This window comes from Vicia villosa, linkage group LG3, assembly GCF_029867415.1.
Source record: "Vicia villosa cultivar HV-30 ecotype Madison, WI linkage group LG3, Vvil1.0, whole genome shotgun sequence".
In the NCBI taxonomy this organism is placed as follows: domain Eukaryota; kingdom Viridiplantae; phylum Streptophyta; class Magnoliopsida; order Fabales; family Fabaceae; genus Vicia; species Vicia villosa.
The window spans coordinates 38,592,599-38,607,465 of NC_081182.1; the positions used below are offsets into that span (position 1 = coordinate 38,592,599).

The 14,867-nt window shown below is 36.6% G+C and overlaps 1 protein-coding gene across 1 annotated transcript; it reads right to left on the reverse strand.

The window, feature by feature from the left end:
- Positions 1-4,982: 4,982 nt before the first annotated feature.
- LOC131657901 (uncharacterized) lies at positions 4,983-6,248 on the reverse strand. The gene is made up of 3 exons (XM_058927251.1): positions 5,682-6,248; positions 5,451-5,585; positions 4,983-5,309 (listed from the first exon to the last, which is right to left on the reverse strand). The coding sequence occupies exons 1-3, from the start codon at positions 6,246-6,248 to the stop codon at positions 4,983-4,985; spliced, it is 1,029 nt and encodes a 342-aa protein (XP_058783234.1).
- Positions 6,249-14,867: the final 8,619 nt, after the last annotated feature.

The window sequence follows — 14,867 nt, forward strand, 5'->3', positions numbered from 1 at the left end:
AATCACCCTAATTTAAATGTATTTTTGGTCCCTTTGTTTTAAGCATTTTAAATAATTGATCCCCTATTACAAAATCAACGATTTTGGTCCTTATTTTTTATGGATTTTGGAATTTTGTGGTCCCCTCCAATTTTGCTTATGTGGCAATGATGACTAAGATTTAAAAATAATTTTTAATTTTATGAAATCAATGACTAGGATAATTTATTTTTTTTAATTATTTCACTTACCGAATTAATAATAATTTACCAAATATTTTCGGTGAATTTGAGTAATTTTCGATATAAATTCAAGGAAATTTCCGGAATTTCTTACCAGAAATTTCAAAATTTTTGGTGATTTTTTTAAACATTTGTACCGAAAATTTTAAAATTTTTGGTAGATCAATTTTTTAAAAGAAACTGGAAATTTCATAATTTTAAGTATTTTAGTTTTTTACTAATATCTTTTTTGCCTTTTTTATTTGTTTCACAAAGGGCCATGGATAAAGACGGTACTGTTGCGAGCAGGTTGACTGATAGAGCGGAAGCTCAACCCTGGAGCAATGAGACAGAGGCTTTTCAGCTAAGGGTTTAAAGCCATCCTTCAACCAATTCTCACTAGAAACGGTTAGCTGAAGAAATGCAGTTCCGCGCATCCGGCAAGTTTTAGCATTCTTATGATGTTCTTAGAGTTAGTTTTCTGTAATGAGTTTTTCTCAGGCCACTTGATAAAGACTGCAAGTTCCTGGAAGCTTGGAATATGTATGAATGTTTCTCATTTTTACTAAATTGTTACAATTTAGATTGTGTCAATTTATTCTTAATTCATGTGTTTTATTAAGTTATAAGTTTAACCGCAAGAACAAATTCTATAGTCATGTATATAAATTATTTTTAAGCTTAAATGATACTTTACTAACATTCATCTAATTTTTTGCACAGCTTGTACCATAAACAAATATCAAACTAAATAAACATGAACCACCAACTATTTATTTGATAGTGAGTTTTGGAAAAAGGTTATAACACTCGCAATATGTTGATGTTGCAGGTTAAGAATGTACCTGTTCCAAGTGATGAAATTCAAAAACCAGTAGGCAACCAACAAAGTCTCAAACAACAGAACTCTATGTATGCCACTCAAGCATTTTATTTTTGAAAATTGTTTATCATGTTCCTGCTATCAAATTTTTTTTGTTTTTCTTTTCTTCATTGATTGGAGCATCATATCTTCACAGTCCACATTGAGTAGGCAAAATTTTTTGGGAAAATTTGTTGGGGTTGGATTTAATTCCTTTTCTTGTTAATTTCTTACAAGGAGAGATGATTGTAGAGTTCTGCTTCTATTCTTGATGATAAAACTTTAGGTATTTATTTTGAACCGGGTGGCTTTTAATGCTTTAGTTTTTGCATTTATTATTATTTTTTTAATAATCAAGATATTATAAATAAAAAGATCCAAAAGTTCTTACAAGCTTACAATAGGCGAACAAACCCGAAACCGGGAAAATTAAGCACCAAATACACCTAAGAAAGATACAACATATGATCTTTGTTGAACTCATATAAATTGTATTTGGTCCGATTAATATTCCCGATGAAAGACCAACGCCACAATAGAATCTTACTGTTCCAAACCATGTCAAGGATATTCCAATCCTCTCTTCTAAAAATGATACTATTCCTAACATTCCATATTGACCACACAATCGCCAACCACATAAGACCTTCTCTACCTTTTTTCACCCTCTTTGATTTACAAAAACTAAACCATCTCATGAAACTCTCAATCAAAGAAACCTCCCCTCCCATATCGAAACCAATCCACGAGGCCATATCCCTCCAAATTAACAAAGAAGCCCGACAAGAAAGAAGAAGATGAAGCAGAGATTCTTGATCATTCTCACAAAAAACACACAAAGAAGAGTTAGAAAAAGAAATACCTCTTAAAGCAAGAAGATCCTTGGTTGGCAATCTATTAATAAAGCACCTCCAACCGAAACTTTTTATTTTTTGAGGAACCAAATTGTTCCAAAGAAGAGAAAAAGCTTCCAAATATTCCACCCTTGGACCAAACGGGATGTGATATTTATCGTACACACTATAGCAGCTCCGAACCGAAAAATGCCATCCTCTTCACCCTCCCACCTCACTGAGTCCCTCTCCCCACTTTGCCCCCGATCCAGCCGCGCCCCCTCCAACACCAAAAACAGCCGCCACATCTCTTCCTCCACTCCCGGGATACCTCCTCCCCTAACCCCTAAATCTCCCCACTTCCAAACATTATTCTCCCATCCACCCATGCAAGCAATAGAAACAAGCTTCAATTCCGAACAAAAATAAGCAACCGGAAAAGCTTCCTTTAAGGAACTATCATTTATCCAACAAGAATGCCAAAATGAAATGTGAAATCCATCTCCCACCTTAAATCTACACATATTAACAAATACACTCTCTTTGAAATGATGATCTAGCTCCAGAATATCCCGCCACCAAAAGGATTTTAAACTCTTGTTATTATCCGACTTAGCCGCTCCCACAACTTGAAGGTTAATATCTCCGTACCTAGCTTTCAAAACTTCGTACCATAACACCTCCGATCCTCCAATGATCCTCCATCTCCACTTTTGAAGGAGAGAAAAATTAAACTCCCTAATACGCCTTAACCCGAGACCTCCTCTATCTATAGGTAAGCAACAATTCTTCCAACTCACCCAATGAATTTTCTTATTTTCTCCCCCACCTCCCCAAAGAAACTTGCTTTGCACCCTTGTTATTTCCTTTATTATTTTCTTTGGAGCCTTATAAAAGGACAACATAAAAATGGCTAGACTACTAAGCACCGACTTGAGGAGAGTTAATCTACCTCCAAAAGATAAAAAGTGGGCCTTCCAATCCAAAAGTCTTGACTTGATTTTGCTAAGAATGTCGTTCCACGAAGAAATCCTCCTAGGATTGATACCAATAGGAATGCCAAGAAAAACAAAGTTGCTATCCTCCCTCCTACAAGACAAAAAATGAGAAGCCCAATCCAAAAAGTGGTTACTCATATTTATTCCAATAAGCTTGCTTTTATGATAATTTATCCCAAGCCCGGAGACTAATTCAAACCCTCTCAATATTGCCTTGATCGCCCATATTTGTTTCCAAGTCCCCTCCCCGAAAAGTAAAGTATCGTCGGCGAATTGGAGAATATCCACCGAGCAAGATCTCCTCAAATTAAAACCAACATAATCTCCCGTCACCACCGCCTTAGCCACCAAACGCCTCAATCCCTCCGCAACAATAACAAAGAGGAAAGGCGAAAGAGGATCACCTTGTCTTAACACTTTTCTCACTTCAAATTCCGCCGTAGGGCTACCGTTCACAAGGATTGACATCTTACTTGAGAAAATCAACGCCTCCATCCACTTTAACCAAATATCCCCAAAACCCATTCTTCTTAACAAGTATCTAAGAAAATCCCAAGACACCTTATCATATGCTTTCTCAAAGTCCACTTTAAAAAGTAAAAACCCCATTCCTTCTCTCTTCGCCAAATCCACCACCTCGTTTGCAATCATAACTCCATCTAAAAGTTGCCTACCCGGAACGAAAGCGCTTTGACACTTCGACCCTAAAGTCCCTAACACCTTCTTCAATCTCGACGCCAAAAGTTTTGAAATGGCTTTGTAAATGCACCCAACCAAACAAATTGGTCTATACTCATCATAACTCAAAGGGTTTGAAGATTTCGGAATCAAAGTAAGAAAAGAAGAAGTGATTGCTTTAGATAACAAAGCTTCCCTATGAAAACACTTAAAACAATTAATGAATTCTACTTGCATAAAATCCCAACACCTCTTTATGAAAAAGAAGGAATAGCCATCGGTGTTAGAACAAGATTTGTTCTGATCAATATTCTTAGTTTTGATGATAACAATGTATATGAATTTTGTATGAGATAATGTGATACTCTAATACTATGCAATTTCCATTTCAGGAATTATATAAAGAGTATGCACAAAATCAGCGCAAGAAGCCATGACTCAGAAGGTTCAGCATGCAACATCAGAACATGGTCTGGCAAGACATCAGAAGATGGTCAAGCAGAATCAGAACATGGGTCTATGGAAGCATCAGAAGAACTTGAGATCAGAAGCAGAAGCACTGAAGTTCTCATGGTATCACGCTCAGAAGCACTTCAAGGTCAGAAGACAAGAAGATGCTCTGCACCAAGCTGTTTGACTCTGATGATATTCAAACGTTGTTCACACAAACATCAGATCAGAAGCAAGTACTAGCTGGCAGGCTACGCTGACTGACAAAAGGAACGTTGAAAGCTATGAAAGGCAATGTCAGTAGACACAGCGAAAGCAAGGCTCGAGGTAGTTGACAAAAGAGTGAAACATTAAATGCAATGCTGTACGGAATACGCAAAGCATTAAATGCTCCCAACGATCATCTTCTCAAATGCCTATAAATATGAAGTTCTGATGAGAAGAAAAGTAACTAACTCTGAACCAACTTGGTGAAACGCTGCTCAAATCAAAAGCTCTCAAACTTCATCATCAACCTCACTACATTGCTGCTGTAATACTTTAGTGAGATTAAGCTTAAACTTAAGAGAAAATCACAGTTGTGATAATAGCTTTATAAGAAGCATTGTAACTCTTAAAATAATTTGTTTACATTAAGTTGTAAGAACTAGAGTGATCAGGTTGTTGATCAATATACTCTAGAAAGTCTTAGAGGGTATCTAAGCAGATTGTTCCTAGAGTGATCAGGTTGTGATCAGTATACTCTAGAAGACTTAGAAGTTGTCTAAATGGAAAACCATTGTAATCTCGTGTGATTAGTGGATTAAATCCTCAGGTGAGGTAAATCACTCCAAGGGGGTGGACTGGAGTAGTTTAGTTAACAACGAACCAGGATGAAAATCATTGTGCAAATTGTTTTTATCTTACAAGTTTTAAAGCTACACTTATTCAAACCCCCCCTTTCTAAGTGTTTTTCTATCCTTCAATCGGGTCCCGGACTTTTCAACCCATCACAATCCCAAATAGCCTCCTTTATTTCGGCATCCTCAAACGGTTTCTCAAGAAATAACTTATCCTCCTCTTCTAAAGTATCAAAAGAGATACCGTCTAGCATCGGCCTCATCCTACCATCATCTACAAATTTCTTCTCAAAATGATTCTTCACTTCTTCCTTTATTTCCGTCACCGAGTTAATTATTCCACCTCCTGTCACAATCGAGCCAATAAAATTTCTTGTCCTTCTAGCTTTCATCACCCCATGAAAATACTTATTATTTGCATCTCCATCATTTAACCACTTCAATCTTGACTTTTGTATTAACATATTTTCTTTAATTTTCAAATTCAACCAAATATCCTTTGACGCTCTTTTCTTTCTTTCCACCATCACAGTAGATTCCTCAACATCATCTTCCCCCACATCCACGTCTCCTTAATTCAAAATACTCACATTCTCCTCCACCGCAAAATCATATTTACCAAAAACATTGATGTTCCACCATCTCAACTTATCTTTAAGCATTCTTAACTTCTCCTTAAGAATAAAATCGCCCCTCCCCTCAACTTTTAAAGAGAGCCATTCTTTCTTCACAAACGGAAAGAAATCCTTATTAGAGAACCATTCTTTATTAACTTTGAACGGCTTAGGACCTCAATTAGCCTTGTCACAAAGCAACCACACCGGACAATGATCCGAAACATCGCGATCCTCGACCAATTGACCAATAACCCCCCACCCGCTCACAATGTTATCCGCCACCAAGAAACGATCTATTCTACTCCTCGATCTCCCATCTCCACCGAACCACGTGTACTTCTTCCCTTTGCACGGAACATCTTCCAAACCACTCTTCCTAATGAACTCTTCAAAATCCGACCATTCCTTCCGCGGATTAGGAAGTGAAACTCCCTTTCTCTCCCTCCTATTCCGGACAGCATTAAAGTCACCTCCCAACAACCACTCTCCATCACTAAATCTAGATTTCAAACTTAAAATTTTATCCCACAATGTTCTCTTTTCTTCCCGAGAGATAGGAGAGTAAACATTGACAACATAGAAATAACTCCCCCTCCACAAAATCTTCATTCCCAGAAACCCCCTTCCACCGAAATTGAAAATAGCCTTCACAGTATTTGTGTTCCATAAGGTCAAAATTTCCCTAGAAGCCCCTAATGACGGGATAAAAGAAAAATCAACACCACCGGTCCTCCAAAAACTCCCAGCCATAGAACAAGAGATATGCTCCATTTTTGTTTCTTGAATAAAGAAAAGATCAGGATTACCTCTAGAGATGATGTGGTTAATTCTTCTTCTTTTTGCATTGTTGCCTCCCCCCCTAATATTCAAAGTTTCAACTATCATTTAAGCATAATTTTGTTCTCCATCCTTGCCTCCGCACAGTTTCTCTCCTCAATATCCATATGATCAAGCTCCACGACACAATCTTCTGCTCCTGGTTTCTCCACTCCCAAGTCTGATAAAAGCTTCCATAATTTTTTCCCGACATTAGAACCAAAGTTCTCCTTCAACCTGCTATTGTTTCTTAGGATTAACGACTCTTCCGATTGCCCACCATAAGCCGCATCTTTATGAGCCAACCCTCCCTCTTTATCGCTGTTGCCATTTTCTGCAGAAAATAGAGAAATAGGATCCGATACCAACTGTCCCCTCTTTTCTTATCCGTCCCATGCCTTCCCTCTATTGCAATGTGCCTTTAATAACAATTTGGGCTTTTTTTTCCTAACACACTTTGGCCCATTTTTACACCCCACTTTTTTGAATTTAACTCTTTTTATTCTCTTTCCAGCCACCTCCTCACTAGTGAGCCCCTTGCTTAAAACATATGTGGTCTCAAACCCTTTTACGCCACTCCCCTCCACAAAGCCACGTACTCTTCTGTTTCCTTAATACCCGTGCTAGAATTTGATAAACAAACTTTCCCTTTTGCTGCTACAATAGCCTGATCAAAAGAAAAAGGCTCCTTTCTAATTATCACCTTTTGAGATGTGACCTTACCTTGCCTAGGTATACCAACATACTCATTGACCGCTGGATTCTCCACAAGTTCTTCCACGTCTCCATCTGGAAGCAACGCCCCATCTTCCTCCACCACCTCCTTGAACGAAGACTCTCTGCACATCGCATCCTCTTCATAGAAACCATCTGAACACCTTGAAACATCCCCCACCGAAACAGAGTCTTCGGACTCGGAATCCTCCGCCTGCACCTCCTTTCTTGCTACCTTACAAAGAGAAGTATATTCTTCTCTCAATCTCAACCTGAAATCCACCCCCATCCACCTTAACATTTACAAAAATCGGCACCATGAAATCGACTGGAATACAGACCAGCACACGGGCCACTTCCATACCGCTTCTCTCTGTGACTGACTCATCTGAACAAATGTACGTCCCAAAAGACTGAACAAGCTTCTCAAAGAAATCCACCCTCCAAGCGTGGCACGGAACACCGAAGAAACGAATCCATGTTCTCCTTTCTGAATCCACATCTAACTCACTCCACGGTCTAATACTGTCAAACCATTGTTTCCACCATGATTCCGCTTCCTTGATCAGAGCCTCTATATCTCCTTCCTCCTCTTTTTCTAGTAAACACAAATTCATCCCCAAAGGAGTGATTTTGATCTGAAAATAACCTTCAGAAAATAAAATGATCTTGAATATTGTAGGAGGTACCCGGATTAGATACGACACCCACAAAAGCTTTCACCAATAATGCCTTAACTCCTGGATCAGTCTTATACTCAAAATCACATTTTCGAGCAACAACCAGCTCCCTCTGATCCGCAACCACCTCTGCAATAGTCCTACCACCATCGTTCCTAAGAGAAGCACCTCCTACAAAACTCTTCTTCGCCACAAACCCCTCCGAGACACCCCTAGGTTCCGCCGCACAAGAGCCACCAAACACCTTCACTCTTTCCGCCTCCTTCCTCTCAAACCTAGGAATATTAGCATAAATTTTCACACCATCAATCTGAATGGCATCCAATCTCACAGCAAGCAACCTCGCGTCACCATCTTCCCTGAAACTACCAAAGCCAAACCGCTTCCCCCACTTGTTCCTCCTGGGAGAAATGGCCACCTCCACACACTTGTCGACGCACCCGAACAGAGCAAACAAATCTTCTGCCTTCACTCTATCAGAGAAGTTAGAGCAAAACACCGAAATCACCTTGTTCCCTTCATCCATCCTCGGTCTCCAATTCCTGGGAAAAACATCTCACCTAGAATGGCCGTTCTTGAAAGACTTCCTTTTCACTTCAGTCCAATGCATCTCCCCCTTGAAAAGCTAGAGAGAGAAACTCTCCCCTATCTCTAAGCTTTAGTTTTTGCATTTATGTTTGTTCTAGTTAATTTTTAAGTAGAATTTATATTTTACAAAGATTTTAGGCTTGATTTTAATTTTCTCGTGCAGCGTGCACCAATTAAAGAGATTGTTCATTCAATAGATGTTGAACCAATGAGGATCAGGCTGAATGAGATCCAGGATGAATGATATTTTAGTGAATTTTTATGTAAGAATGCAGAAGAATTGCTATTTTTTTACACGTTATTAACATTATACAAGGGTTCTTAACTTTCGGAAAACAAATCCCTCCAATTTAAACAGAACATCATTTTTTTAATACATATGCCTACTCAGCTTTTTAACCATTGCTTTGTTGTCATGCCACATCATTGATAGTTAATGTTTTTTCTCATAATTTAACAGAAAGGATTAAATTGGCTAAGAGAACCATTTTTAAGAGATTAAAATGTAATATTTATTAGATAAGCGACTTAAGTGAAATCTAAAATTAATTTAAAGACTTCGACATTAATTAAACCTAAAATTAAAAATAAGTTAAGTAATAAGTTTAAAAAATCCATGTCAAATTTAAAGATTGTCACGTAGTTCAAGCTAATTTTTTTAAGAAACATTAACGGCAATGACTATTTTATGTAAAAGAATTGTTTTTAATGATTAGTATGTAATATTTTTTAATTAAAAAATTAAAGTGAAATATTAAATTATGTTACCAACTAAAGAATGCATTAGGCCTAAATTAAAAGATAAACAATAGTTAAATTATTTCTATATTAAAATCTTAAATTTATTGTTCCAGAAAAATGCATAGCAATCTATTCATTTTTATTTTCTTTCAACTTGAAAGTGTCTCAAATTCGAAAACCATCGGTTAAAAAAGACATATAGATCTTCTTAAATCCCTATTTTTCCTTGAAGAAGTTGAAATAAAATTCTAGAAATATTATTTTTACATCCAATTTGACATCTGCAAAACAAATAAGTTTTTTCCTTTATTTTATTATTATTTTCTGTATTGATATGTGTGTCACATTTAAAATATTTAAAATAGTGTATAAATTTACGGTGTAAACATGTAAGTGTTAAACTTTGGTGTATATATATAGCATGTCTTATAAAATTCATATCTAAAAATTTTGATTTTTTCTATGTTATGCAGTTTTTTAATTAAAAATTCATAACAGCATGTCTCATAGAATATATTTTTTTTATTTTTTCTATGTTATGGCATGCTCGCAGAAGAGAAGTTTTAAAGAATTGAAGGTTGGGGTTGTTTCACGAACAGGTTACAAAAGAATTGAAGGGTGGAGATGGAAGAAGAGTTAGATCGATGTAGACTTGATATTGTTTGTTGTTGTTGATGTTAATTTTTTTCCTTCTAAATGTCTTTTGTGGATTAAGATGCTTCACCAAAATAATTGGAGTAATATTTTTAATTTTGGTGTTCGTTAAGTAGTTAAATAATGGCTAGATCAATTTTTCTAATTTTTTGAGTTTTTTTTGTGCTATGGAGGGAGAGAGAGTGAGAGGGGATTAATATATTAGTGTTTTTTGATTTTCAAAGTTGTTTGATTTTCTGTTTTTTGTGAGAATTTTTTATGCATTGTTGATCAACAAGATGAGCATTGGTTATGAGAATTTCTTAGCTTACTCCATACATCTCTTACACACTATCGGATTGACAAAATTATCTTTCCGTTAACATATATCCATCTCCGAAAACATTTTTTTTTGTTTATACAAAAGCTTCCGTAGATGCACATTTACGAAAGAGTATTTCCCAATTGATTGGGAAAATTCCAAATTAATTAAGTTCATTGCATCAACGGAAGTCTTAAGACACAGTGAAACTTGAGATTTTCCCAATTAATTGGAAAAATCTCAAGTTTCACTATGTTTTGAACGCTTCCGTATATGCATATACAAAATGAGATAATTTTTTTTACAAAATAAGGGTGCTTCCGAATGTGTATCTAGGAAAGATGGAGGTAAAATTGGAAATTCGCGTGGTGGCTAAGAGATTCATGGCTCTATTGAAAAATCCTCTTGGTTATTATGAGGAACATTAATAAAATATTATTAATTTACCAATATTATTAGTATTAATTGAAAAGTAATTTGTTTATCATTAATGAAATAAATATTATCATTATTATTAATCTAAACATTATTAATTCTGATAAAATATTATTATTAATTGAAAAATAATTTGTTTAACATTAGTTATATTAATAAAATGATTTTAATTTAAATATGGTCTAGGTGGCTATGACACTTCATCATTATTAATGTCATGTCACTAAAAATTAATCCCAAATTTATACGGACTAATATTTTGAGAAAAAAAAAGTTGAAATTTTTTGAAAAGAAATTTAGAAAAAATTGTCTTTTGGTGATTATCAAATCAGCTTTTAGAAGCGGAAATAGACATATAGTAACGGATTTTGTCTGTGTCACTACAGATCAATTTTTTTGGGGTTTAATAATAAATGTATCTAATTAAGAAATAAAATAAAAAATTTCACTATTTAATTGAAAATATATTAAGACTAATAGAAATAAAATGAGACGCACATGTGATTATAATTAAAGGGTCTAGATAAACCCCATAACACAATCAAAGAAATATAAACGGCAAAGTCTAGAGATAATATAAATAAAATAAGGTTGTATGTTCAATTAACACTGTAACGGGTCACGCATATGCAGTTGAAACGAGATAAGCAATAACCATCTATACAACCTGCAGAAAGACAAAACAATTTGCATTCTTCATCAATGCATGGACTTCCTAATATTTGTGCCATCATCTCTGCAATCATCCATCAGTCAGACATTATGAATAATACTCAAAAAAATAATATGTAGAAACTTTTTATTATTTAAAAAAAACACTTTTGTACGTTTAAAAATGTTTGTTTTTCAAAACTACTGATAAAATAAAAATAACACTGGTTTTGAAAAGAAGGAGTAAATACTTACTAGAAAGGAGACTAAGCAAAATAAAAAACAATGTAATGTGTGTCATGATTACAATAGTTAGTACAACAATCAGCTATCTATTTATAAAGGTGGAGTGTAAATACTTAATTCTATATTTTATTTAAAAATCTTGACTTTTAATTTCATTACATAGTTGATGTTCCTTCAGTTATGAAATTAGTTACAAGTAATTTATTAGAATTCACCGAACACCTAAAATATATGCACCTCTTCTACACCATCTTAAATATATTCCATGAATATAAGGATTTATTAGAGATACACATACTTTAAAAAAATTAAAAACATAAAATATATGCACCCCTTCTAGACCACTTTACAAATGCCCCATGAATATAATAATTAATTAGTTGTATACATGCTTAAAAAAAAGAAAAAAAATTTAATAACCATGTTTAAAAAAAATACAAAAAAACCATGTTTTCAGTTTATTTACCAAACTGTCTAGGTTTGGGACACCGGAAAGGTGAATGCGGTCATATGAAATGGCGCATTAGTGTGTTGCAAGCCAAACCATTTGGCGCAAACACTCCAAAATTAGGGCAAAAGATTGCTAGCCAATTGATTTGGCGCATGAGTTCATGGACCAACACATAGGCGCCATTTCATTTGGCTCCTATGTGTTGGGGTTTTTTTTTTTTTTTTAAAAATTCCTTTTGGGTATTTTCGCGCAAAGTTTTTGATTGCGGTCTTTTATTTTCGTAAAAACTTCTGATAAATCGAGTTCGTAAAATTTTTATTAACCCTAAAGAATGTTTGCGTTGTCGATTTCGGTTTTTTACTAAAGCACACTTTATTGATGAAAGACTAAGGAAAGGTTACAAGAGGTGGTAAGCGAAATTGATACATTGTCAGAAAAAAATTACATAGTAGATTAAACTTGCGACGAGGTCGAGCCACGACTAGGAAATCTTTTTTTATTGTGCCCCACCTGACGAAAAATGCTGTATTTTCTTTTCATTTTTTCGTGGACGCCCATTTCGGTTCTAATCCGCGTACTATTGGGGCGTACCTTTTTCTTTCGCCGCATTGCGTCATTATGCCAAACTACCTCCCCATCATACTCAGGCCAGTAATCCTCCTTGGCCACCACTGGAAACGCAGCACTGTAAACTCGGAGCAATGTCTGAGCCTTGTAAATTGGAGACAGTAGTGATATTGCGTCGCGGTGCGCAAATGCACATGCCGCTATGACATGTGAGCAAGGCATACGGAAAGCTTGAAACTTTCCACAATCGCACCAATGTTCTTATAGCAGAACCCAATATTGTTGTCTTGCCAAACCCTCATTGTGGTCAATTGTTTCGCAAACACTGAAGGTGCGGTTGAATCGGTCGAAAGTAGTTACTTGATGAGTGTTTGCTTTTGCTGATTGCTCTTGCATAAATTTCATGAAACTATCACTACACAATTGGCCCGATTGTCTAACATCACTCCACTTCTTGCCTCTCGTTGAGAATAGCGAAGCCATCCTAAAGTAGGTTGCCTCCACTAGTGCAGTGATAGGAAGGTTACGAATGCCTTTGAAAACTCCATTCATGGATTCTACCAGATTTGTCGTCATGTGGCCCCATCGCACGCCTTTGTCATAAGCCTTTGTCCATTTCTCCCTAGAAATATTATCTATCCAAGTTCCCGCATCTGGATTTGTCAGTACAATCTCACTCCGATAATGCTGGAATGTAGGTTGGGTTAATGCATAACCAGCATTGACCAGGGCCTTCCTGAGCTGCCTATCCTTGATCTCACGCATGAAGTTCTGGGCGATGTGGCGAATACATTAGATGTGAGTTGATGGTGGGTCATGCCATCCGTTTGCTGGATTGTTATAAGCACTCTCAACGGAAGCGTGCCTATCAAAGATTAAACAGAGGTCAGGCTGAGGAGCAACATGTTCTTGGAGATTTCTTAGAAAGAAACTCCAAGCCACGACAGTTTCACATTCAACAATTGTGAACGCCACTGGAAATATATTGTTTTTCCTATACTGTGCAACCGCGATAAGCATGGTTCCCTTGTATTTTCCGTATAACCATGTTCCATCAATTTGAAGTATGGGTTTACAATATGCAAACCCTCGTACGCAAGGTTTGAACGCCCAAAAAAGGCGATAGAATATTCTGTTTCCTTGGACAGGGTTTCCATCCAGGGCATGCGCGGGCAGTGTCTCTAGAATAGAAACAGTGTCATGTGCGTAAGTTTGTAGCGCAGTAAGGTAGCGGGGAAGATTTTTGTATGACTCCTCCCAATTGTCGTAGATTTTTCAATTGCCTTTGTTTTTGCAACCCACGCCTTTCTGTAAGGTGGAATGTAGTTGTACGGTGTAACGATATGCGAGATAATATTTTTGACCTTCAAAGACAAATCAGAGCTTATGAGAGGCAAGATCTCCTGACAAATAAGATCGCCACTGAGCTTTGTATGATCTTGGGAAGTGTTAGAGTTGACACATGTGTGTTGTTGCGTAATCGACCCTATGACCCATGCATTACTTCTCTTCCTATAAGAAGCCAACAGTCTGAAACCACACTCTAGATTGTTACAAGTGATTACATACCGTTCTAGGTTTGAACGATCTACTTCAAAATCAAAGTTGTGCGCCATGTGCCATTTTTTATTGTTCTAAGACACGCCTCCTTAGAAGGAAATTTGTCTCCTTCCTTTAACTCATCATCACTTTGGATGTACGGGGTGATGAAGATGTCGAATGATGATTTGTCACCTTGCAGGTTCAAGTTACTCATATGTGCTGGAGGTGCGTACACATGAGCTGGAGGCATTGACATGTATTGTTCGTCTTCGGATTCCTCGTTGACCATGTCGTCAAATTCAGTTTCCAGATCTTCTTCTTCCTCGTCTATGACATCAACCTCTTCTTGCTCGTTGACTGGTGGGTCAATAACCTGCTGTAGCAACCTGCCCTAAAAATTAGACTTTTAGAGTCGCCACCTATTCTACCAAGGCGAATAGGAAACCTTACGCAGTTAAGAGATTCGGGGTAAGTTATTATAATCAGGTCGAGGGAAGGTGTTAGGCACCCTCAACCCTTTCCTATGGCTTTGAATCTAAGGTAACAGTTTATGGCTAAAAGTTAAGGTTAATAGCTAAAGAAGTGAAAAGGGTAAAAATTGAGATTTTAAGTGAATTGAGATTTTAGGGAAGGGGGACTCGCCTTGGTTATCCAAGTGCCTACGTATCTCCTTATGGAGAATCAGCGTCAACGTAGTTCGGGCACAAGGTTGTACGCCTTAGAATTGATTATGGAGGTGTTTGAAGGCTTTTTGAATGGCCTATCGTAGTTTTGAAATGCAAATGTTCGCAAGGAATTTTGAATTACCTTATCGTAGTTTGAACATCGCAGTATTGAAGAGATAAAAATCTGTAGTGTCGTGGTTTAGTGTGTTTTGAATGTTTGGGGCGTACAACCCTGATTTGATATGGCACCGTTAGATGCGATGACCAATAGATTTGGTCAGTATAGCTAACGGATTATGGGACATTGCTGGTTACTCAGATCGATAGATTGATCGTCGC

Excerpts from the sequence above, each read along its gene's own strand:
- LOC131657901 (XM_058927251.1), bottom strand. The coding sequence starts at position 6,248 with ATGGAGCATATCTCTTGTTCTATGGCTGGGAGTTTTTGGAGGACCGGT. Across the intron at positions 5,586-5,681 it reads ATGTTTCGGATCATTGTCCG|AAAGAATGGCTCTCTTTAAA; the intron begins GTGTGGTTGCTT and ends CCGTTTGTGAAG. Across the intron at positions 5,310-5,450 it reads ATTTTGCGGTGGAGGAGAAT|TCAAGATTGAAGTGGTTAAA; the intron begins GTGAGTATTTTG and ends TTAATACAAAAG.